Source organism: Pleurodeles waltl, chromosome 3_1 (assembly GCF_031143425.1).
Source record: "Pleurodeles waltl isolate 20211129_DDA chromosome 3_1, aPleWal1.hap1.20221129, whole genome shotgun sequence".
Classification (NCBI taxonomy): domain Eukaryota; kingdom Metazoa; phylum Chordata; class Amphibia; order Caudata; family Salamandridae; genus Pleurodeles; species Pleurodeles waltl.
In genome coordinates, this window is record NC_090440.1 from 106,875,221 (window position 1) to 106,900,590 (window position 25,370).

Consider the following 25,370-nt stretch of genomic DNA (forward strand, 5'->3'; position numbering starts at 1 on the left):
CCCCAGGTGGAGCTATCGACTTCAAGGCACTGTATTTTTAAGTTCATTCTTGAACAGGGTGTAAACTGACTGCCAGCTAGAGACCCCATTTCTAACACTGGCCATTTGTTGAACTGAAATCTATGGCTGCTGCTTTAGGTTCCACTCAGACAGAAGTTACAAAGTCAGATTTTCTTTCAGCTTACATGTTTGGATTACCCACCATTCTTAAACAATAGAATGCTGTGTTAATGTTGTGCTTACTAGGTGCCAGGGCAGTCGTTACGCCTTGAAAAGATGTCCTGGACCTGAAAACATTAATGAGTAGTGTAAGTTTAAGTGTCCTATTGAGTCTTGGCTGCATAAAACTTGACAAAAATGTTCCCATAAAACATGGGAAATATACTTATTGTGTATTATTAGTATTAAGGCCCCAAGTTTTCAGTTTTTACTGACATTACAGATAAATGCAGACGTAAAACAATGCTCTCTTCTCTATATTTATATTTAAAAGAGAAACATATAGAAAAGTGTGCTTCTTTTGTATGACTCCTTGTGCTCGTATTCATGACTTTCTGGACAATACCTGTTTAGATGGACAGCATGGAGGGTTAAAAAAGAGATGGGTTTTCCTAAAACCACTGCAGATGTGCACTTGGAGTGATAGTATAATGATATTGGTTTCCTAAGAGTGTATTTTTGTATTATATGTGGCTGCTTAAAATGCTAAACCTGATGAGGTGTAGCTTAATTCATAATTCAAGCAGCTGGTGATATAAATCACATGGCATGAAAAGGTTCTCCTCGGTGAGATTATCAGGGGTGATTGAGCCAGTTTTGCGGGACTCTGCAGAAGGAAAGCTGTGGTAACTACTTTTACTTTCCAGGATTTCACACATGACTCCTGGCGTGGAGAATGCTTTGTTTTTTTCAGCGCCGCCTTGTGCAATAGGGACTGGGTTGGATACTCACTCCTAGATGGATGTATTTTTTTTTCTCCAATCGAATGCCTTGGTTTCTTTGGTGATGCCCTGAGAAACTGTGGTCCCCATAGCTTCTCATTCGGGAATAGCGTGGTTTCCTATGCCCAATCCAATTTCAATTTGAAATTAGTTAGAGGATTGAGACCTTGTGAGTACAGTACTCTTAAAGTGTTTCCTGACCCTGATGACCACTAAATCACTAGATGACTGAAACGTTGTTCCCATTGAGCATAGTGTGCCTCCACAATAGACATTTATAGCTGAAGGCTCTCTGTGTCTAATATCTGAGTCTATGTTCCTTATTTGTTCTCACGCACTTTTGGGTTTCTCCTTGTGGTTAGTTATTTCCATCACTGTTGGTGTTTGATTGCTTATGGATAAGCACTGCTGGTATTTCTGAATGATCATGATACAATAGTTGATTAAAAAAAAGTGATCCTATATATGTGATACAGTGAGCTAGCCTTCCTTCGGTCATTGCTTTGTGATACAGATGATGTTTATCAGCAGCTTGAATTGTTTAAACTCCTCGTTGGAACATTGTTGATTCAAAGTACTATTTGATCCCGGATCCACCAGGGACCTATGTGTCTGTTTCTGTAGATATATATAACCCCGACCGGAATGAAAGTATGAGTGTCCACTTACCAGTTAAATACTGATAAGATGGTCACAAATATATGGCTACAGACGGAAATATTAAAAAATAAAAATAACGTACACCCGGGAGCTTCAATTGTAATTGTTGCCAGGTGTAGTTTTATAATTTTATAGCAAAATATAACAAGTGGCAGTGTTACAAGGTTGAAATGTAGCGCGAGCACACGTGACCACTAAAACACTGTTTTCTGCGATGCATAAAGGGAATTATCACCAACACCAATGTTTAGTTAGTCCTGAAACGAGCAGCTGTCCATCCTGAGCAAATGGTAGGAGCTATGATCATTCATTCTAAAAATACATTTACGGTTTTCCAAATTCTGCTTTGCGGTCATTTACCAGCGTTTTACTGTAACAGTGCGGACTCTGCTAGTGAAGTTTGCCCTTCTCCTTTCTGTTTGACACACGTATTGAGTGACTCAAGGACTCGGAATAACCCCACCCCGGCTCTGTTTACAATCCCAGCCTCCAGAGATCCCCTGCCCCTGGCTGCACGGTTCCTTCGAAGCACAAGCTCGCAGAGCGCCCCTTTAAGGCGCACCGGGTTCAGCCGACAGAAAGTAACCGGAGCCAGGTCTGCCGTCTCTTTAAGGCTCCATCCGTGGAGGAGGCGGCTGTCTGGGCTCTCAGAAGGGACTGTAGTGACACCGGGGCTTCTATTCTACTCTCAGCCGGGCCCCTCGCATGGAACCGAGGGCGCGGTGAAGCACACCTAGCGCCTCTCCGCAGGACTTCGGTCCGCACCCGGCAGCCACCATGAGCCGCCAGAAGGAGCACGAGACGCTGATAGAGCTAAGCGACAGCCCGGCTCTGGACGGTAAGTGAGGGCGGTGGGGCCGTGGCGGGGGCGCGGCGCTTCCTTCCAACAGATATATTTGCCTGGCCTTGCCCTGGAGTTATCTAAACCGAGGGCTCTGAGAACAGGATAATGGATGCTATGTAGCAATCGGAAATACTCAGTTCTCGCACAGGTTATTAGACAAAAACTAGATTAAATTTGTGATCCTGTAAACGCTCGCCTGCCATGTACTGTATGTGTCTCTGCTCCATCTACCAGGGTTTGGGTTAATTTTCATGCTATGCGGAAGGGATACTGCACTGATCGATTGTGTGCTCGGTGTTCTAAGGAAAATTAAATCCGCGTCGCCAGCGAGGGATCCTTCCATTTAAGGCTGGGATTCGGCAGTGTGGGTGTTTATCCGTCACATAACGGTGGAAGCGGGCGGGAAGGATGACTAAGGCTAGCCGGGTCCCGGCTTTTGGTCACAGGCAGCTGGAGTCTGTCAGGACGGAAGGGGCATTTGCCCACTTCCCTGAACATGTCTGTCAGCGGACCCTGGTGTTTAAGGAGCAAAACGTAGGGGCTTGTCTCGGATTCTTGAGGGGTCCGCCACCGCTTTTATTAGGTGGTGGGGTTGGGGGGGGGGGGGGGTTTGCGGGGGGGTCACAACCGAGTTCTCAAGTTTGCTCGATCCTTGTCTGGGATAACCAGGCTTCCTCGTTGCATTCTGGTACTTGTAGTATACACGGACAAACAAGAGTTCTGCAGCTACCTGAATGCAAAGAGAAAAGTTAGAGTGCGTTATTCCCCGGTGGACATGGGGGCACTAGAGAGATATGGAGAACTCACGACTGTGCCACAGAGAGACAGCGCTGCTGTGGTTTGGGGCGGGCGGTGGGGCTAAAGAAGCGCTGGGGCCAGTAGCTGATTTCTGGTTCAAGGGTACAGGACTGCACTGTGTATCCTGGTCACCCCAGCAGCCAGTGCAGTGCCCATGGCTACTCTGGGATGCCTGAACGTGCAGTGCTTTGGGCCCTGGGCAGACAGCGGCCCAGGGTGCGCAGGGACACGTACTGATCTGACGTCCAGTCGTAAGCGGTGGTTCCGCGGTACAGGAACAGGTTTACTTTAAGGCCCACATTCGAGCTGCGACCGTGGGATGCAGAGACCACGGGAGCTTGTTGATGTTTTAAAGACACCACGCGTCTGGAGAGGGCCAGGCACGTTTAGGGGCTTCGTCGTGCACGGAAATTCTGTTTCAGACAGGTTACAGGGCGGTGGAGTCCTTCAGAGCTTGCTTTAGCAGGACTTATAGATCACTGCATACATTGCAACACCCAGAGTCTCTGCGTGCATTATCCTATTGGGTGAAAATGTATATTTGTTTATTATGTAGCGCTACGAACCTGATGTATTGAAGAGCCGTGGGTTGGCTTCCGGGTGTTAACAGTGGTGCTGGAGCAGTTTTTAGGGTGGGTGTGCTGGTCATCGACATCACCTGACTCAAGTGCCTTGATTGTACTTTCCATGTTGCCGATATATATCTTGAGATATTTGTACTGTACTGTGTAAACAAAGCTCATCTTTATGTATGTTTTAGAAAGCCTCTGGAATTGCCTACCCTTCTTCTTTCACCTGTTCCCAGAAAGAGCATCAGTGTATCACTAGTTAAAATGACAAAATATCCTAAACATGCATTCAGAGAAAGGAAAACTAAACATTGTTCTCCATGTTCAGAGAATCGGCAGCACTTTGTCAAACAAAGTTGCCCATGAGGATACAGTTTGTATTTGAACACAATATAAAGGCCTCTCTGTTGATAATTCTCCATCTGAACGCCAAGGATTTATAGGGGTGCTGCAGCATCTTGTTCACCCCTACTTGCAGTGCCACTGGGTGTTAAGCAGCAGTATGTGTAGAGTTCACTTGCCCGTGGAGGTGGATAAACAGTCCCTGAAGATAGAATTGAATAGACAGTGTGTTGCGCTGGTGTCCCTGAAGATAGAATTGAATACAGTGTGTTGCGCTGGTGTCCCTGAAGATAGAATTGAATACACATTGTGTTGCGCTGGTGTCCCTGAAGACAGAATTGAATACACAGTGTGTCGCGCTGGTGTCCCTGAGGATAGAATTGAAAACACAGTGTGTTGCGCTGGTGTCCCTGAGGATAGAATTGAAAACACAGTGTGTTGCGCTGGTGTCCCTGAAGACAGAATTGAATACACAGTGTGTTGCGCTGGGGTCCCTGAAGACAGAATTGAATACACAGTGTGTTGCGCTGGTGTCCCTGAGGATAGGATTTAAAACACAGTGTGTTGCGCTGGTGTCCCTGAAGACAGAATTGAATACACAGTGTGTTGCGCTGGTGTCCCTGAAGACAGAATTGAATACACAGTGTGTTGCACTGGTGTCCCTGAGGATAGAATTTAAAACACAGTGTGTTGCGCTGGTGTCCCTGAAGACAGAATTGAATACACAGTATGTTGCGCTGGTGTCCCTGAAGACAGAATTGAATACACAGTGTGTTGCGCTGGTGTCCCTGAGGATAGAATTGAAAACACAGTGTGTTGCGCTGGTGTCCCTGAGGATAGAATTGAAAACACAGTGTGTTGCACTGGTGTCCCTGAAGATAGAATTGAAAACACAGTGTGTTGCGCTGGTGTCCCTGAAGATAGAATTGAATAGACAGTGAGTTGCGCTGGATGGGGGCACAGTGTGATGAAATCTTGTCCCAGGTAGAAGTACCACCTCGCAGTGGGAAGCAGGATGCCACCTGGCAATGCAGTGGAGAGGAGGTCAGGGAGTGCCTACTGAGTTCTCTGCTTAAAGCGCCTTTGGGATTAGACTGACAAGGCAAACAGTCTGGCCCTGATCAAACTAGAGGTAATGATGTCATTTTTCTTCACTAATGTGAGAGTCCGCGCTTAATTTCTAAAAGAATAAGTGCACGGGCCCAAAGTTTTACTTAAAAGTGTGTATATATGTATGTGTATGTATATATCTACATATATATATTAGCAGCAAAAATGCAGCAGAATACTGTACGTAGTCAAAGACTAGCATAAAGTCAATGATTAATTGGTGAGGACGCTGGGTTAATCCACCACCACCATACTTTCCCTGTCTCTACAGCATGCACTTTCAGCTTTTTTTCATCTTTGCTTTCTTGCTTAGTCACAGTTTTTCTATCTTTATCTTCCTCGCTTCTCCTTTTGTGTTTTTCTCTCTAATGCTCTGGATCAAATTCTGTTGAGGAAAAATAAGTGCCGGGCCTCAAAAATGAGTGCAGTTGGGCCCAATCAACTACAATCTGAAGTTGTGCACTGGCAGTGCTTTATTTCTCTGCTTGTCTCATTCCTTTAAAAAGCACTAAGGGACAGATGTACCAAAGGGCTTTACCCATTCTATGTCTATGGGAAAATGCTTTAGTACATGTGGCCCTAAATTCATTCAGTGTCGGTCCTGCATCACACCACATTCTGTTTGGTGCAACTGAGAGAACAGCTGTCTTCAGGCCTTAGTTCTGCCCTTGGGGGAATTTTACACAGTTGCTGATTGAAGGCATATAAAGAAACACCAAGGAAGGTGGTGCATTCGGCAATTGTGCCAGCTCTACTGATCAGTGCAGCCCTGAGCAGATTAGGCAATGTTTTTGAGACGACTACTAGGTGATTTTTCCATATCTACACCTGTCTGCGTACCCATCACAATCTTTGGCTAGATTTGGACAGGGTACACATGGCACTTGCATAGATTTTTGGTGGTGTTTAAGGAGGAGGGCACTGAGAGGTAATGGTTGAACTGTAAAATATATATATGACGTGCGACATTCAGGCAATTTCAGGAGGATTGAAAGCTATTCCCACAGATGGGCACCAAGTTCAGAGAAAGCTCACCTCTAGTAGGGGCACATATATTTTTTATATCCAGATTACCATGCTGATGGTAGTATCTTTGCAGAAATTAATCAAAGAAGCTAGTCCAACGTTGTAAAAAGTTATATTGACCTTGTCTTCCCTTCACCTTGTTGAATGAAATCTTGTAGGCAGAACAAACTAGGGGCAGAGCCCGCATTTACTTCTTGCCAGGTTCTTCTATGGCTGGAAAGTGTCTCTTGAATGGTTTGTGGCTGGAGTTCAGTTGGGTATCATGTTAGTAGACAAGTTAATTCTAGACACCAAGAAAGTGAGACCGAAGCTCAGAAGAGTAAACGCACAAGTACACTTAGCTGCTGTTTGGGAGATGGAAACAATGCCTTCTTTTGTCAGAAAACCACTCCAAATGCGGCTACCATTACTTCTGTATTTTGGGTTTTTAGACTATAAGTGCAACTTTGTTATATTACACGTTATTCAACATTAAGATGCAAAGCTTTACTGTGTGCTTTTTGCAGGTACTAACATCATAGTGCTTTCTTGGTGTAATGCAGCGTAGTGGTAGAAACGTGGCTATCTGATTACTGCTCATCGAATTTTTGTCCTGGGATGTCAAAATATGAGGTATCTTTGTCTTTTAGGGATCAGACCATTGATTAATATCTATTGTATAGCATCTCACAGCGGGTGGAATCACATAACGTTGATGTGATACAAGAAGTCTTAGAAACTAATAGTTTCAACCTCCTCCTTGGTATTCGGGGAGTAGAAAACCTCTGTGTTCAGGTGCCTGCTGATTCTTTAGGAAGTAGGAACCCTCCATTTTCAAGAGCACGCTGGGTCTGTAGCTTGTGGGAATACTGATCTTTATGGAGCAGAAACCCTCCAGGTTCAGGTGTATGCTTAGTTTTTAGAGAGTAGGAACACTTGGGGTTCAAGGGCATACTGAGTCTTGAGGAAGTAGAAACTCTTAAGGTGCAAAAAGCATACAGAGCTTTAATAGAATGGAAACTGCCTGGGTGAAGGATGATCCACCACCTCTTATTTACAAGATCTTGATTTTTGGGAGAAGGGAATGCCAAGGAACTTAGCAACGAGAAACGAAAGTACACAAATGTGTGCTTTTTTTGGTGTTGCCTGCCAGACATCCCAGGCTCACCCATTACTTACTTAGGTTGGCTTTGTTATCACTCTGATTTGCTTGCTTCTTATTTGTCATCTCGTGTAGGTTTTACTTCCTTCTCTTGTGTTTGTCCCTCCCCTGGAGCATGGACACCTTAATTGTGACCTTCCACTGTTCATTTTTCAGGTGCTGGTTTTTTGTTTTGTTTTGTTTTGTTTTTTAAACACTCAACAAGCGTGCATTTGTTCTTCAACTGCCACCCTCATGTATTTCTTCCCCCTCTGCTACACTTGTGTTGCTCTCTGTAGCCTGTTTGCTTTTTTCCCCTCTCAGCCTTGTTCCATTTCAGTTTGGTGTCATCCCCACGCAATCTTTTTGCTCCCCCAACCCACCCGTACCTCCTCTTTTTTTCCCGAGCCCTCCTGCTGCTTTTCCCCCACTGCCATCCTCCATGATTTCACACCCCTACCCTCTGTGTTCCTTCTGTGCCGTGATGCTTTTTCCCATCCACGCTACTCCTTCTTTTTCTGATTTTGTAGGCATGCGCATGCTTGGTGGGCGTCCCTCCAAAGAGACGCAGGAGACTGTGTCATAGCTTTTGTTCCCCTCTTTTAGCCATTCTGCACTCCATTTGGGTTTTGTACACCGTGGTTAAATTCTGCTGGCGAAGCCATTAAGTCTAAAATCGAGACCTTATTGGCTTTGCCAAAGCTAGTTTCATTGAACTAGAATGGGGGTTGTGCGGTGGTGCTGAAACTATTTTCAGAGTGGGGGTCTACTGTCAGTGTTACATCACATCATTTATAGGGATTGTGAAAAATCCAATTGTCATACAAAGAACAAGTGCAGCAAATAAGCCACATCCATTCAGCAAGAGGGTTGGCAGGGTATAAAACTATGTAGCGCACACTAATAATGTGTGGAAATCAGTAGTTGTCTTTTATACATCACCAAGTGAAAACACAATTTACAGGCGTTCATTATTGCTCATTCATCTTCAGAACTCAGGCATAGTTATTTTGGGGGTGCTGCAGCACCCTCAGCTCTCCTACTTCCGGTGCCTATTGGGGGTTGTATAAAAGGAAATAATATTGTGTGTAGGTGGTATGCAAGGCACATTTTTGTGACACTATTTTTGTTGGAATTGCTCCATATACCTTTAATGCGACATTCTGTGGACCTTCTGTGAACATCCCTGAGACGGAGTTTACCTCCTACTGTCTCAATTGTTCTTCCTACATTGCAGATTTACGGCGCAGCAGTTTCCCTGACAATCCCAAATCCACTTGACAAGTAGGCCGTCTTTCTTACGCAGTTACAATGTTGTTTTCTCGAGGCCCAGACGCTTCCAGCAAGCAGTTGTACTTCACGCCTGTGTCTCAGGCAGCAGGATCAGATGCAGTGCTTAATTTGTAAATAAAACGTGCCGGTGCTCAGGGCTCTCCACTGAAACACGCGGCTGCTGCAATTAAATGTGCGAGCACGGAATACTGAGGCAGTGTAATCCTGAAGCCTTCTCGGGCCTCTTCAATACATCTAAAGCCACTCCCTGCCGCTTAAACTCACTCCTGCAGCATTCTGCTCTCTCCCATTGTGACGCTTTTTCGTTTTTCTCTTCCTCCGTCTTTCCCATATGTGTATTTCGCTCGTAGCAATCCTTGAGGCAGAAGAACAAGCCCCGGCTCTCAAAAATAAGTGCCGGTGCTCAGCACCGGACACAACAGGCACAAATTAAGCACTGATCAGATGCCTGCGGACAGAGGTTTAGGACGGCGCGGTAGACTTCTCTTTGCGTCATCCCTGTGCGCAGCTGTCTCAAACCACCTTATGTGCGTGCTCGGCTGATGGGAGTGGCTGGGTCAAATAACGCTGTCTTTATCTCACTTTTGTTTTCAGCGGACGCCCACAGTGCCACAGTCTTCACTAGGAGACTGCTCTGCCTTTTCCAGGCGTATTACCGCTTTATGATTGCATTTCCCTTAGCGGTAACCACATACCACCACGAATGTCGCTTTAAATGTGAAATAACAAGCAGTTTATGCTTTTTCACATTTAAAATGTGGGGAATTAACACCAGCTTTTCCGGTGCTAACAGACATGCACACCGCGTGGGTCGAAGTGGCAGTACCCAGTAATACAAATTTAACATTATGTTAAGTGTGTAGAAAACCTTGTACCTTGGTTGAACCGATGTTTGCACTGCGGGGACGGTCTTGAGGTCTGCACCTGTTTACTTGTTCCAACTGCAGACATCTAGAGCGGGATCTTGTATTGTTTACTTCCGGTTACCGTGCCACAAATGTCTTAGTTCTCAGTTTAATATTGGTGTCTCATTCCAAGTGCTACCTCGCTATGTGAGAGCTGAACCTTTTGTACACGCTCTGTTGAGATCCTGCAGTGCTTTTTCAACAATGACAATATGAGGCTGTTCTTCGTGTCTTATCTTCAGAGGTAGTTCACGTGGCGTTTAATCAAGAGTGCAAAGATGCTGACATCTTGGCCCAGGTGATGTTTTACTGTCTGCGTCACGTGCATATTGCCTGAACTATATTCACCGTAAGGCAGCTTACCTCTGCCTTATTGTTGTTTCCAATCCTGACAAATTGATGCTTGTTCAGTTTTCCTTCTCCATTAATATCCTTTTTAATTTATTGTATTCCATACCTGGAAAATACAGCATAAATTCACATGAGACGGTTCTTGAAATGTAATGACATTTGTACTGTCGAATAATGCTCACATCGGGATCACATCGTGACTCATTGGAGAGCTTTCCATGTCTGCAATGGGAATGTGCATGCCCTACAGTTATTAAATGCGTTTCGGGTTATCATCATATCTGGAAGTATGCTAATTAAAAAAAAAATGTTCTGGTCTGATTACATTTTCTGTTCACTTTCTCCCTACATTTCATGTACTTTGCTAAAAATGTTCGCTGTCTCTTCTCTTCTCAGCTAGGAATGTCATATTTGGAATTCTTGACTGAAAGTTTTACTACTTCTTCGTGAAGTTTAGTAAATGTTTCAGATCTGAAATTCATTTACAGTGTCCAAGTCATCCATCCTTGTCCACTGTCTCTGTTAATATGCATTAATTAGGGAAATTTCATCTGCCATGCATTGGAAGTGGATAGCACAATTTCCATAGCGAAAATGAGTCAAACGTCCGATGCAAACACGTCACAAATTGCATCCAAAACAGAATGGTCATGGAGTCCTAAACCAAGACAGCTCTTACAGGATGGGGAGGGGGGTTGCATGTTAGAAGCAGCAGAAGCCATGACTGGGATGAACAGTCGTGGGATAGACAAGGGGAGGATGATGTCTTTAGTCAATAGATATGTGTGATTCTAGTTTCATTGTTTGGGAAATGTAAATAACTGATCATTGTCCAAACATATAGGGGCCGTTTTACTCCCACTAGGGAATAGATGAGACCTCATTTAATACTTATGACTATCACCTCAGTGTGTGTTTCAGTTTCTCAGAACGTCGATCCCTTTAAGCAGCAGGTCTGTTCTCTAAGCATCATGTCTGTTCTCTATTAAAAACGTAATAGTGCATTGCCCAGAGCTACAACAGTCGACTGGTGCGATGTTTCCGTAAGTGTGTTGAACATAATTTTCCTCTGTTACCATGGAGCCATGATCTCATCTTTATCAGCATCCTTAATGTAGAGCAATGTTTATGCCAAGTAAATCCACAGCAGCACCTATGAACTACAATTACAATGTTTGAGCTACGATTGATGACATAAAATAGATACCTTAGTCAGGGGCAGTGGGGTTCAGATGATTGACTTGTAGATATGAAACACTAAATTCCAAAGACTGGATATGTCTGAATGTTGTATACTGTAGATGCATGGGATGCCCACAAAGCGGGAATGCCGGCAGAAGTTCCAAGTGGGTAATTAGCTTTTAAATTCCCAGCTGAAGACTGCCCACAACAGTGTTACTATTGAATTAGAGCATTGGTTTTAGTAGTTGACATATTTTTGATGTTGGAGACTGTATGCATTTGTTTGGCTCCTGTAAAGGAACATATTCTCTAGCAACATGAGCCTCACTGAACAAAATAATTTAAAATAATCAAGCATACACCTTTTTAAAGTATGTTCCATCTCGACTCAGTTGCTCTTTTACACGGAATGTTTTCTCTTTGTATCCTTTTTGCCTTTGGCCCTGTATAGTGCTCCATTGTCTCTGGCTATTTTGCACTTTATAAATGCCACATATGTGCATATATTCATTCATTCCAAGGCCAGCGTTTTTTCAGGCACTACAGTGCTTGCTTCGCAAGTTCATACTCACTTGGTCTGTTGCATAACACAAGTACTTTTAGTGTGATCAATCCCATACTGATCGTAGGGTCTAATGAAGACATGTGTTTGCCTTAGTTCCAGGAACCTCAATGATTCCCTTTAACTGTTAAAATGTGTTCCAAATCATTACCAGGGTATGAGCTTGTGACTTAATCAGTCTGCACCTGTGCCATCCCACAGTAGTGATAGTAGTAGGGTAGGTTCTTTCTCCCCAGAGTCTCAGATTTCTTTGGTGCTGTGTCCAGCTTACAACCTGCTACTCAGTTTGTAACTCGGTCCGACTCAGTATGGTTTCTTGTGGAGTAGACCCATATTGAACCTTGTAACAAGTGCCGGACATGATTTGTCAGCTGTTGAGTTCGAAACTGTTCAATCAATCAATCAATCAGTATTTATAAAATGCAGCTTATCACCCGTGAGAGTATCCAGGATCTGAGGACCCTTCTGCGATGGAGGATCAGTTGAATAGCCAGGTCTTGAGACCTATCCTGAATTCAGTCAGCGAGGATGATGTCCTTAGGTGAAGGGGTGGTTTGTTCCAGGATTTCATGGCGAGGCAGGAGAAGGAGCAGCAGAAACATTATTTTTTAGCATAAAGCTGTTAAGCGATGCTCCCTTTCAGGTGAAAGATAGGTGCACCGCAATGTACTTAATAGAATGCACTGAGAAGACTCCTGACAGGCTACGTCTGGGTCTAATAAAGTGATTTTCAGCACCCACATAGGAGACAATAGAATAGATACATTTATTTCATCTGGGCTACTTTCTACATCTGTTCTCGTGATGATCTGCCAAAAGAGCAAATAATTGTTTAACATTATATTGCCTGTTTGGTGAAGCTGATGATGAGTGGAAAAGCAACTGGGCTCTTGGATAATATCTCAAGTCGACATGGTTTTGAAGGTGGTTATGTGAAGAAATTAGATTTCACTTGATGCCAGATCTCCACCCAAACCAAAGTATTCTCCCAAATATTTGGCTTGGACTTTATCACCTGGATAGTGACCATGGCCGATTAGCCAGAATCCCCAATTTCTTGCATGCCCCTTTGACATTCTCTCTGTTCCTGACTCTGAAAGACTTGCATTGGCTGTGTCCGCAGATCCTCACCAACTTTTACACATGCCACATCTCATCTGCTGAACAGCAAAAAATAACACATCTCTCTACCTAGAAGATGAACTTACACCTCACAGCCAAAGAAACCAAAACATTTCCATATAAGAAACTAAGAAAGAAAATAATGAAAAAGAAGCAGGTGAAACTTCTGGATCTGTACATTCAGGATCTGAACCAACTTTATACCATTGATGAAGAAGGCCCAGCACTCCTGCAATTCAGGAAAGACCTAAACCCACCCTTTCATCAGATGAGGGATAATGACCATTCTATTTCCCTCACAGTCATGCGCCCAGCAGTGAAAGTATTTCCCGACTTCCTCCGTGTCACTTTTTTTTTGTATTTGATCTCTTTAATACCATATTAACTGTTTGGAGATGTTATTTTATCATTTCCAATTCTTCTTTAATGCACAATGCCCTGGTGCTCCTTTTGTTTGGCTCTTGTTCTAACTATACGTTGTTTTTGGTGATTGCGCTATGGGCAGCCTCCTAAGGCTATGCATGATGTAATTTCTAGAGTTCTTGTAGGGTTTACCATTGGACGTCATATATTTTTCAGAGTCTTTTTAGGGTTCAGGAGAGGATGGCTGATGACGAGGAAGCTTTCTATTAAATCTTATTTAAGCTAGTATTGTTACTTGAGTGATCTTTTTGTTGTGCTAATGAGCATGAACATGGGTTGCATGTTGGTTGTTTGGGGCTCTGCATGTTCACAGTTTGATGTTATTTTTTGTGTTTGTTTTTTTAGATGAAAACTCAGCACTGTTCTTGTGACCTAGATTGATACTGGTGGCATGCTTATGTATAATTAGGGAACCAGTGTAGGCCTAGCGTCAAACCCGTTAAATGTTACGTTGACTGGATATATGGGAAGTACGTTATCCACTGGAGTGTGAAGCAGCACCGAAACATACCTGTTAAACAACCCCCCCACAAGCAAACAACAACCGCCCCCCCACACACTACCCTCCCTCCTATAGAAATATACTCCAATACAGTTCCGCCATTGTCAGTTATAAAGCTTGAGATTTATTTATTGTTTAAAAATATGCCCCATGCCCCCAGGAGAGTTGTCTCAAGAATGAGTAATGTTTGTGTACTGTATTTGTTGTTATTGCGGTAGTACCACATGGCTAGTGTTTTTCCCTGTGGGTTTTTAAGATGCATATTAAAGAGAAGGAGACATATGGAGGTTATAAGTACATAGGAGGGGGGCGTGGCTAATTAAAATACTAACAGAGAATAAGGCAGGTTGTCTGGAACCGAGCCCGCTGTAATCTCTGTGGCAGTGTGAATCGACTTCTAGATCTGCGTCAGTGAAGTTATATAGTGTGAGTGTACTTAAGCAGAAGTTTTTTAAGGCACCATAAACAAACATTATCTTTTCCCTCAGCAACACGCCCATCCCAAACAGTGCAGCGGTTGCATGTGCTTGTTTGTTCGTTTTATTAGTGTTCCGTAGCTAATCATTGCATGAAAGACATTTATATGGACACATAAACGTCATTGACTTCAGATAAATCAGGATATCGCTGATATGATATATCACCTGTTGTGTAGTTATTGGTTAACATTTAGGAACTTTATGCTGTGCACTTGTTGAACTGTATCAGGTGTCGCAGCCTCGAACATCAGCACATCCAGCGTGACAGTTGTGTGTCAAAACTGTGAATGTTGCATACATTTACATGTCAAGTTACACATATCTCTGCATACTGTTGCATGGCCTGCTTGTACACTAAGGCACATGGTGATAATTCGGTATGCCTGATTTGGCAGTGTCGAAAGATTATATGTCCGGTTTGTAGTTCAACATCTCACCACCTTCAATCTAGCCATTACACCTCTACGACCTTAACTCACCACGAAATATAAAGGGTCTTCGTCCGACCACTGTCCATTGCGTTCCATTCCTCCCAGCATGCATCATGTTTGCTCATAGCCGTTCTATTTGAGAGAGAGTTTGGGCTTTTTGTTGGATACTCATTGATCATTGGTGGGTTCTGTGCGGTGTTTTTTCTACATGCCTTCTGTGTGCTATGCCTACAGCCGGTGGTATAAATTTGCACTCTTATCACACCCAGCTAATATTGGATGCCTAAGTACTCTATCTTAATATTCACACTCAAAGCACACTCTTGCCTATAATTATCAAAGGACATAAAAACCCTCCCAGATATTCGCCCATCTTACCTCACCTTTTACATCCCCTTGGTCCCTCTACCTTTGCAAGGGAGGAGTGGGGATTACTAAGTAATAGGTGAGAAGAAAAAAAATGGTCAAATAAATGCACTTTTAAATCCTATCCTTGCAAAGCTAATTTAATATCATGGTACACTTCTCCTATTTGATGGAACTTGAGGTTGTAGGTTTGGCTTTGATGATGACAAATTGCAGGTGAGTTTTCTTATTTTAATAAGTGAGATTGATGTGCTGTATTGACTAGTTGATGCTCCTTCTAGTATAGGAGACATATCCATTGCTCGTTAGAAGTATATGTTTGTCTGGAAGGCATTTAGTGATAGCAAGGTTTGCTAGGTGTTGTAATAGCTAATTATTGTCATGTTTGGGCTGTATGGGTATATATCACGAGTTCTGTTTTAATTGTTCTGTTGTCTGGCAGTGCATGGTGTATCCTGGTGGAGAGCACTATTACAAACATTGTGATGTACATAGCGCAGCTCTGCTGTGTTCAGCCTAAAGTGTCTTGTTGAAAGACCGTGGGCCTCATTACGACCAAAATGACCACATTGACAAAACAAAAAACGCTTTTTCTATGGAAACTAGGTCCTACCTATAACTACCTACCTGCAACCGCCAGTAGATTTTATTTATTAATATATATATATATATATATATATATATATATGTGTGTGTGTGGCATCCACTATCCTGGATTGATGACACATGCGTATGTGTAAGTGTAATGCATGTGCATGCCTAAAGAATGAGGCTGTGATCAGTAGGGGCTGTGTTATTCATGCCTCCTTATGATTTTTGATCAGTGTGTTGGCCCAGCCAATGGCTAAACAATGCGAGACTGCTTGTAATGAAGGTTGCTTTTGATTGTAAGGAACTGCCCAAACTGCAGGATTTCTTTCAGGGGGCATGGGGGAAATTGCTAAAACCAAGAAAGGGAATAAAGACCTCAATGCTTATTCCAAAACAAGTGTCAATTATAAAAAAATTGCAGAGTACCTCTGATGGATAAAATCACCTTATAATAATGTGGATGTAGTTTGTGCCTGTGAGCTGTCGGCTTTCTCATGATTTCCCTTTAAATGGGATGATGCTGTTGCCACCTTTGAGTACCTGCACTTTTCTCTGTCCTCGCATAGTACCAAGACTCGAGCAGTAAATTATGTTATGTCTACCAAAGTGCACGTTGCTGTGCTAACTATGCCATTGGAGGCCTAGAAGGCTGACTTTTTTTTCTGTCCTAAACTCATTTGAATTGTGACTTTTTTGTAACCATGGTTGCCTCTTGAGGGATGTGAACCAAAGATACTTTAAATCTGTGGTTCACCCGTTTCTGTGAAAAGCTAATCTTGATGCAATGAAGGCTAGGGTGTAGCTTGATAAGGTGGGTGGCGATAAGAAATTCTTTACCCACATCTACCATGTTGAAAAGCTTGTATCAATTTCAGGGATATCCTTGATAATAGTATAATTTAATTTTTATTTTTTGGTATTACATGTTGCAAAAATGTTTCGTAGTTGTTAGGGCAGTTTCCATTTGGGGATGGTGATTTACTTAATTAACTGTCTTGAAGTACTTTTTCATTGATTATATGGAAGGCTGTGATGTTGCCTGAAAAACACAATACTGGTTTTGAGGGCTATTGACATTGGCAGTATTTATAAACTAGTTTATATGCCAAGGAGAGTTCCATGGTGTGCTTTTGTCAATCTTAACTCTGCAGCATCGTTTTGTTGATTGGAGTTAAGGAATGGGGGCAGGAAAGTACCTGTTTTTCAATGTTTGTTTTAATTGTTTGCTTTCATAGTTCACAACTGCCATCTTTTGTAAGTGTTTATTATAGAACACTAGAGTCTCCAGAGCTTTAAGAGGCCATCTTTTTTGGATTTTACTTTCAATCGTTTTGTTGTGCTTGGGGGCCCAAACATTCAATGAAGAATACATAATGAAAATTAAATAAATAGTTTGAGGGCCTATTCTGATCCACGTGAAAGTGCAAATTTAAGGAAATACTGGTAGTTTATAAGAACTGTGCAGTTCTGCATTGTCATAAAACTAGCAACAGAATCTCCATAAAGGGTAGGCGGGCTCCTGGACCTTAACTATGGTGGTTGATGTTATTTATTTCTCACTGATGTCCTGGGGTCTATTCTACTCTGGCTCAGAAAACCTTGCTAAGTACAAGCCTTTCCACTCTTGACTGTCAGGGTAGTGATGTATGAAGTCACAGGCTTCTCAAGGAGGAAGTGTAGTGGGCACAAGCTCAGAACTCGATAAACAATCAGCCAACAGACACAATAACTAATGTCCTGCCTAGTGCTTTACATTAGTATTTTTTCATAATTATATTCATTACTCATGCATTGGTATTTACTACTATTTACTTGATTGCAGCATACTGGCACCTCTGCCTAGGCACTTCTGGCCAATGCCTGTGAAGAGGCTATAGCAGCCCACTCCAGGCTTGTGAACGCATTGTCAGGCAGTTGAAGTACTGTCTGGGCCAATACAAATGGCAAGATAGATGCTTCTGCAACCAATACTGATAAACATGCACACACACAGCAAGCTACATGCAGCCTGCCTCAGGTCGATGTGCAGATGTACATAGTCTTTGGTGATTCTAGCAAGGAACTCAGTAGGGAGTCAGAGACCCTCTGCTCTTGCTCCTGGCCTCAGTGTCTCAGGCAGTCTGCTTTCTCTGGGAGGTCCTTAGTTCAGCAAAATGCTGGATAACTTCTCCTGGATAGACTCGCCAGCTGGAAAGCCAGGCCTAGTCATTTTTTCTCTCTCTCTCTCTCTCTTGAGTACATCAGGCTTCTAGGAACTAGACGGACCTCTCAGTTCCTGCAGGATAAAGTACTGACTTTAGGTGATGTACCCCTCTCCTCTGGGAGACTGTCAGATAGAAATCAGTTCCGTTACATAGTAGGCCTGTGAGTACTCTACAGAGCATTCCCTTCCTTGGTCATGACACGTCTGGAAATGGAACAAGACAGGGTGGTTTGTGTCGCTCATTAATATACATGTTTGAAACTGGGGACGTGGATGTACACACTTGCACTTAAGAAATAGCTTGGGGTAGTTCTCTTTGAAGTGTTCTCAGGCTGCTCCTCAGCCATATCCTTTAAGTAAAGGAATGCTTCTCAACAGGCGACATTGGAGCTGTCACCACACTAGAGAACCAAACATGGGAACAATGAAATGTGAGGTTTCTGTACCTGGCTGTCCTGGACCTCTCTAAAGTAGTAATTGGAATAGTGCAGAAGGACAAAATGGATCCCACTTGTTTCTGTGCGCTAACTCATACACACGATCATACTCCTGCACATGTGCTACACACATAGTGCGGTTGTCATAGATGGAGAATGTCAGTGCAAAGTTCTGCGTTTTCAGATAGAACGTAACAGAAGAGGGGCCAGTAGTCTTACTAACACAAATGTGAAATCATAAAATAAGGTATGCTGCCACCTCTGTCTTACATGCTAAACCCAAGTCAGGGACACTAGGCCTCTGTCCACTCTGGAAGCACGCTAGATGCATCCCTCCCGATCAGACAGGTGTTGGAGCTCACGTGCTTCGGCAACTGGCCCAGGCGTCTGAACAGATGCTAGTCTAATGTGACACCTGGACTCCAAAAAATAGAATAGTAGATACACATGCAGTCGGCCACATAGGGCAGAGGTACATGCATTTATTACCATGCAGGGGGATATTGCTGCCCCAGCAGTAATGTTCTGTAGCCTAACAAGCTCTTCCCTTTCTCTATACAAACAATGTGGATGAGGCCTGAGCCTGTGCCCTCGAGTTTTACTTCTTTATCACTTTCTTTTTACATGTGAATTTTAGATTTTAATCTCTCGAGGAGTTCATGTGGGATGGTTGATGTGGAGACAACACAACAATGCATATTTTTATTTGAATAATCTGTGGTTTTGAATTCCTTGACCCGAAATATGGTGTGAGAATGTCAACAGATACATCATCTAAACTTTTGGGATTTTTATTTTTAATGAATTCACAATTGTTGTTTTTCTACATTCATGCATTCATTTGGTTTGTATGACACTGAGTAAAAATTTACTTTTATGTCTTCCTTAGGCCGAACATGTTATATTATGTTAAGGTGCCTGTATTTAGTCAGAGAAGAATCTTCCCATCATGTGATGCCCTTTTCTGTTCTAATGACTTGGTAACTATTTTCTCCCCGAAGGCAATATGGATAGTTGTGGCTTTCCTAGCTGCCTTCTTCAGTTCCCCTCAATTCAGGAGCATTATCCCTTAGAACGTGGTTTATACGTTTTCAGCACATTTGTGAAAATGGATTATATTGATTATGCTTTACACCAGTTTCCTATTCTATGAGGGTGCATGTAATTATTTTATAATCTGCAAATCTGCAGGTTTCGTCGTTAGTGATTCTTGAAACGACCTTAACTAGCATCACTTGTTTCTTTAGTTTTCTAACTATGGTTGTTGTCAAAAGTAGTTCATTACTTTCTTTGGCTCACATTGTCTTTCCTGCTAATTGTTTTATTGAACTTTAACCCCCCGTTTGTTGAACTGCTTATGGGGTTTCTGAGTTATTTCCTTAGTCACGGCTCTCCTGTAAGCGGCCTGGTACACTCAAAGGAATAACATTTTAGGAATGCAGCGAGAATGAGAGGGATGTACAAAACGTGGCTGCATTGCCCCAGACTCGGCACGAAGGAAATAGCCTCCCTGTACTACGGGTGCGTCTTTGTTTTTGAGAAATGTGCAGTTTCAATTAGTTCTAACTTTCCATTTGAATTTGGTACATTGAAAAACATGTTTATATGTGTTTTTTGTTTACTTTTACATGTTCTCGTAAAGTTTAGCATCAGTGGCAGATGCTTATATGTCGAAGTTGTGGGGTGGGGACACAAACTCACTCCCACCTATCCACCGGCATACATACCGACACCCAGCTATTCCCAAGAGCGCATATACTCGCACCAACCCATTCACAAATACCGACAATTACATACACCCAACTATCCACAAGCACCCCCCCACAATTATACATTCATTCATACAATCACGCACACAATCAAACATTCAATTATGCACCTACCTGGCGGACAGCTGTGGGGAAACTAGGCCAGCTACTGGCGGATGGTACGCGCCCAATGGCCTTGGTGCCTTTGAGCAGGTCTAACAAGAAGGTCCCACTGCTTCCTCTCATTGGCTATCCTTGTAAAGTGTCAGTCAATGAGAGGAGGGCCTTTTCTCCCACAGAGTGGGGTGGGATCAGTGAGACTTGCTGATGCCACCTCACTCTGTGACAAATGTCACAAGTTGGAAAAGGCTGTTGTGAGGATTTGCTTGAGTCACAGTTAGCCCTGGGAATTTCAGGACTGAAACCCAAGGTGCCGAGATGTGACTCTATCAGTGACACTCCCACTCAACATCAGGGGTAACATCCTGACCGGGCTTTCCTGGGCTGATAGAGTTACAGCCCTTAGGGCAACTGACAAGTCACCAACCACCACTGCACATTTCCTCTTCGTACTGTTCTGCGTCCTGTGGTGACAAGGGGTGCTGGAGCAATTCTTTCAATATGGTGTCCAAAGATTGTTAAAGTGAAACATTGCTGATAGCAGGAAGCTCAAGGTGTTATCTTTTTCGTTTTTAAGGGCCTCTCTCTTTGGTGGAGATTTACATATATTTTTTAAAGGAAGTAAAAAGGGAAACAATAGAGTGAATGGGGCCAGAAAATATATAATTGCAATTTTTGATAGCAATTTTGTTCAGGATTCCTACACTGATGATTGAAGAAATCACGAACAGCTAAATGTAGACCACTTTTGTGAACACTGATATTCCCATTTGATGGTTAGAGATCTTTGTACACAACAACTTCAGAATGTATTCATTGCACCCAAAGCCAGAAACTAAATAGACTTAAATATTTGATGGGATGTGCCAGTATTGACTTCCTAGATTGGCCAACTCAAAGGATCATACCTTCAAATCTTTTCAAAATCTCCTTTTATCAAAATCTGAAAGATTAATTTATAAAAATTGTAAAATCAGTAATTGATAACAAGAAGGTTATCCGTCTGTCACCCTGGCTAGAAACCAGTTGGGTATAATGTTGAATTACACTTCTTTTTTTAAAAATAAAGAAAAAACTAGTGCCCCTTTAAAACAAAAACAAAAAACAGAAGATTGAGGAAGAAAATATAAGGAAACGTTCTGTATTTACAAGCTGGGGTGACAAGTAAGCTTGTTGCAGGGCCTATCAGTTGGTAAAAAAACATATGGTATTAAGATTTAATAACTGTAATAATCACTCACTCGAAATTGCTAGCATTTATAAAGCACTACTTAACTCTTAAATTGCTTATGTGCAGCACAGTGACGTAAAATCGTTTTACTCAACACTTCCCAAGTGCTTTTAGTAAAAGCATTTTGACATTAAGAAAGACAAAGAAGAGTCCCAAATACTGTTACAGGGCTCTTTCATTTTACAGGTAAGCACCAATATTGTTAGAAAGTTCTTTCTTTTTCCAGAATCCACTTTATATCAAATCACGTAAGTGGAGTCTTTAAGCTGTGCGAAAACTCAAGTGTTGCAGATCTGTCCGAGAGACCCAGATTAGGTTTTCTTTGCAATTTAGTGCTTCAGTTCTAGACACTGATTAGACATTTAGGTCTATTCTTGACAGATTGCCAAGAAAAAACAAGCATTTGCAATGCAATGGGTCTCGCGTTTGCTGGAGTTAGAGCTATTAGCATTGTAATTTCCTAACTGGACTTTTCTTGCCACATAAACTAAAAAGAAAGAGTAACACAGTTGACAGTTGCAAGTCAATTCAAAGTGCCACAGCTGCCATCAGCCTGAGCTCGGGAGCTATTGGCTTCCTGCGTGAATGTCTACAAAGAATGCAGCTGGGATGAAAGGCAAAACGAAACTGGAGGAGGGGCCATCACATGCTGTAACAGGATGAAGTGTGATGTACTGTGATGAGCAACAAAAATGTTCACTTTGTAAAAACGCCTGGGAGGGAACTCAGCACAAAAAGGAGGGACATTTCACAAAATGTGCCAATAAAAATGAAGCATTTAAGACAAGCACAACAAAGACTGAACAGCAAGAGTGGGCGTGGTTAAAAGCCCACAGAGGGATTACAACAGGCCAGAGTGCTTGTGCGCTCGACCCTAATGATCTGTATGAGCTGTAAATGGAAGTACCTAGGAAACTCAACGTCCTGAAATATTATTTATAAAGTAGAAGCCAAGGATTTTAGTAATATTGTAAATGACTCCCTCCAGTTAATAATGGTGTTCAATTTTTCAACTAATTACTGAAGTTTGACTTCGACATGAACTAATGACTTTAGTTGTATCTTAAAAAAGTATCCTGACACCTGACCTGGGGGTATCCAACTCTGAGTGAGGAGGGCTCAATTCATGCCAGATTTTCAGGATTATTACTGACTATGTAAATAAACTCCAAATATGTTCAATGAAGGAAAATGTATTGTATCTTGTCTAGAAAACTTGGCATGGATCCTGCCCTCCTGGACTTCCGTCGGATTCCCCTGCTCTTGATTGTCAGTTTGGTTTTAGGTACATTGGAAGGATTGCAATCACAGTGTGGAATGTTAGAGAAAAACGCCAACTTGGAGAACTGGCAGCCCTGACAGTGCAGCAATTAGTTTTTCTATTGGCAAATGGCAAAACAGAAAAGGCCCAGCTGCACTGTGGTGTTCTCCTATGTTCAGACCTTTCAACAGTGTTATTCAATGCGTGCATGTGCTTTTTGCCATCTCTAATTGACATCAATGATTTTCATTTAAAACAAAGATTTTCAGTTTTATAAGTAGGCTAGCCATTTCCCTGTAGAAAAAAAATAATAATTCCATGTGATTTATTCATGTGATTTTTAGGTCTCACCTTTTGTGTTTTTGCAAAAGACCTTTTGTGAACCATATCAAAAACTTTCAGCGGGTTTGACCTGTCCCACTAATTTAACATTATTGGCTTTCTTCACACTCTCCTTTGTGTGTTTCTTATTCAGTGACTTTCCATTCTCTTCTTGTGTTTCCTGGAGCCCAGACTCTTTCCTGGAGCCCAGACTCTTGGCATTCTTCCACTGTGCACACTCAGGGAACTACATTTTATTTTTCTTTATACAACCAGTGAGTGTGCGTGTGTTTCCTTGTTCTCTTCTTCCTATTGCTTCCCCACAAACTCCCTCTCCTGCATGGTCTGCTGTTCCCGCCATCCCCCCCTTACTCTCTGCCTTGTGCGCTGTTTTTCCCATTTAAAACACATTTGCCACAACTCCAACACCTCGCACAATCCAATACAGTATAGTACAGTGGTTCCCAACCTTTTGACTTCTGTGGACCCCTATTTTATCAATACTGTAGCCCGGGGACCCCCACAGAATCATTATTGGAATCCGGGGACTCCCACTGAGTCATTACTGATAGTTGAAACCTAATATTATTAAATTTTCTAAGCAGACGCGGACCCCCTGAGGAAGCTTCGCGGACCCCCAGGGGTCCCCGGCCCACAGGTTGGGAACCACTGGTATAGTACAATGCAGTCAGATTCATAAAGCGCCCAGCTGCCAACCAGGGATCGTGGAGCTACATGCAACATAAGAAAGCACAGGATAACCTAAGCTACAGACCAGAGATCAACGTGCTGCTCCGTCCTACCCCGTCTTTTCATCCCCAGAACCAGATTTTTTTAAATGTATTTTATTATTTTCCCCCAATGTCCTAAGGCTTGTCCGTCGCTCCCACCACCCACTCCCTGTTGCACCCCCTCCCCCACATGTTTCTCTCTTGCTTTAACAGCATTCACAGAGCTTACTTTAACAAAACAAAAACAAAACAAAAAAAAATATATATATATATATAATATCCAGCGGCCCTCATTTTCTTCAGAGTCTGCCATCTTTGGTCAGTAAATAGAACTGCGCCTGCAGAATTTAGTAGGCACACACATTCGTGGTGACTCTTCCCATTACACACATATACACCTACTAAATTTCACAGCTGCCAGCAGCATCATGAGGCATTGTTGTCATTCGCACTTGATGTATCATGCCTATTTTTCTTTTCTTTTTGTTGTTGCTGCAGAGTGGTGACAAAAAATCATTTGTAAAACCAGTAGGTGAAAATAACCAGACCTATTGACTTTGCCAATGTTTGTTCGACTTAGTGATAATATTTTTTTCCTAATTGAAGTACTTTTTTGTTTAATTATTATTTCAACGGAAGTAAACCTATGTTCTGATGTCTGGTGCCTGCTTTTTGAATCTGGCTTATGGAGATGTGTTTTGGTTTCACTCTAAGCAGGGGAGGGACTTGTCAGGAAGGAGAAGGGGTGCATTTTCCCACTAATGAACGGACCACTCCCCAGAAAAGCAGATTTTTTTTATGTAAAGGCCCTTTTTGTTAGCAGTTGATAAGGTGCCTTACACCTAAATGGAGTCACGCAATACCACTGCAAATTGTCAAAAGTGCATTTGACAATGAATATTTATGTCTGGCTTAAGCCAACACCTTTCATTTTTAATACAAAACATGTCTACTAAACACACTTTTTATCATGGGCTTTTAGTTAGATGTCTTCATCTATTGGTCTGCTACAGTGTCACTCACATTTTTGCTTCCACCTACCACAGCAGGGGGCACAGTATCCGTTTACTCGGTCCCTTTCAGTGCCGGGGTCCTCTGGTGCAATGTATGCATTTACATTAAAAAATGACATGTTAGACAATCCTGGGTTTCCCAGGCGAGGGACCAGCGGAGCTCCCCAACACTGCTCCGGGCCGCTCGTGAGTCGTGCTTAGCCGTACAAAACTAATCATGAACAAAAACCTTTGGCACGTGTAAACGGTCGGCAGGCCCCATTTGCCAGTGCTTTTTATCAGTGGCGTAACGAAACTTGAGGAGGCCCCTCTGCACAGTACAGGCCAGGGTTCTGTGCTGAGCCCCTCCGCCCCCGGAGCTCGTGGCTCCCGCACCGCAGGGAGCTGCGGGGGAGCTGTTGCGCCTCTGCGTTTTATCTGACGCAGGGGGATTCCTTTACTTATAGCTCAGTGATGACTCATGAATTCAGTGATGTCACGTTGAGACTTTTGGAAACCTTGCTTAGTAAATCTGTTAAAAAAAAAAAACTTTGCAGCTGTTGCCATGGAGCTTCTGTAAATACTGCTCGTTTACGTCTCAATGTTTATTTAACTGCTGCTCGATCCGGAGGCTGTCTCCCTTTAGTTGCCCTTTCAAATATTCTTTTTTTTAAAGAAAACAAAGGAAAAGTTATCGTATAACCCGTAA

General features: G+C 42.7%; 1 protein-coding gene across 7 annotated transcripts in view; it reads left to right on the forward strand.

Annotated features, from left to right (window-relative positions):
* Positions 1-2,078: 2,078 nt before the first annotated feature.
* ANO5 (anoctamin 5) overlaps positions 2,079-25,370 on the forward strand; it is a 321,868-nt gene continuing 298,576 nt past the window's right edge. For 2 of the 7 annotated variants that reach the window (XM_069221943.1, XM_069221942.1), the window contains exon 1: positions 2,085-2,439. In XM_069221943.1, the coding sequence (XP_069078044.1) occupies positions 2,379-2,439 (61 nt within the window). In that variant the 5' untranslated portion in view covers positions 2,085-2,378. Of the gene's footprint in view, positions 2,440-25,370 lie in introns of all 7 variants that reach the window. The other 5 variants (XM_069221941.1, XM_069221944.1, XM_069221939.1 and 2 more) reach the window with 4 other exon arrangements.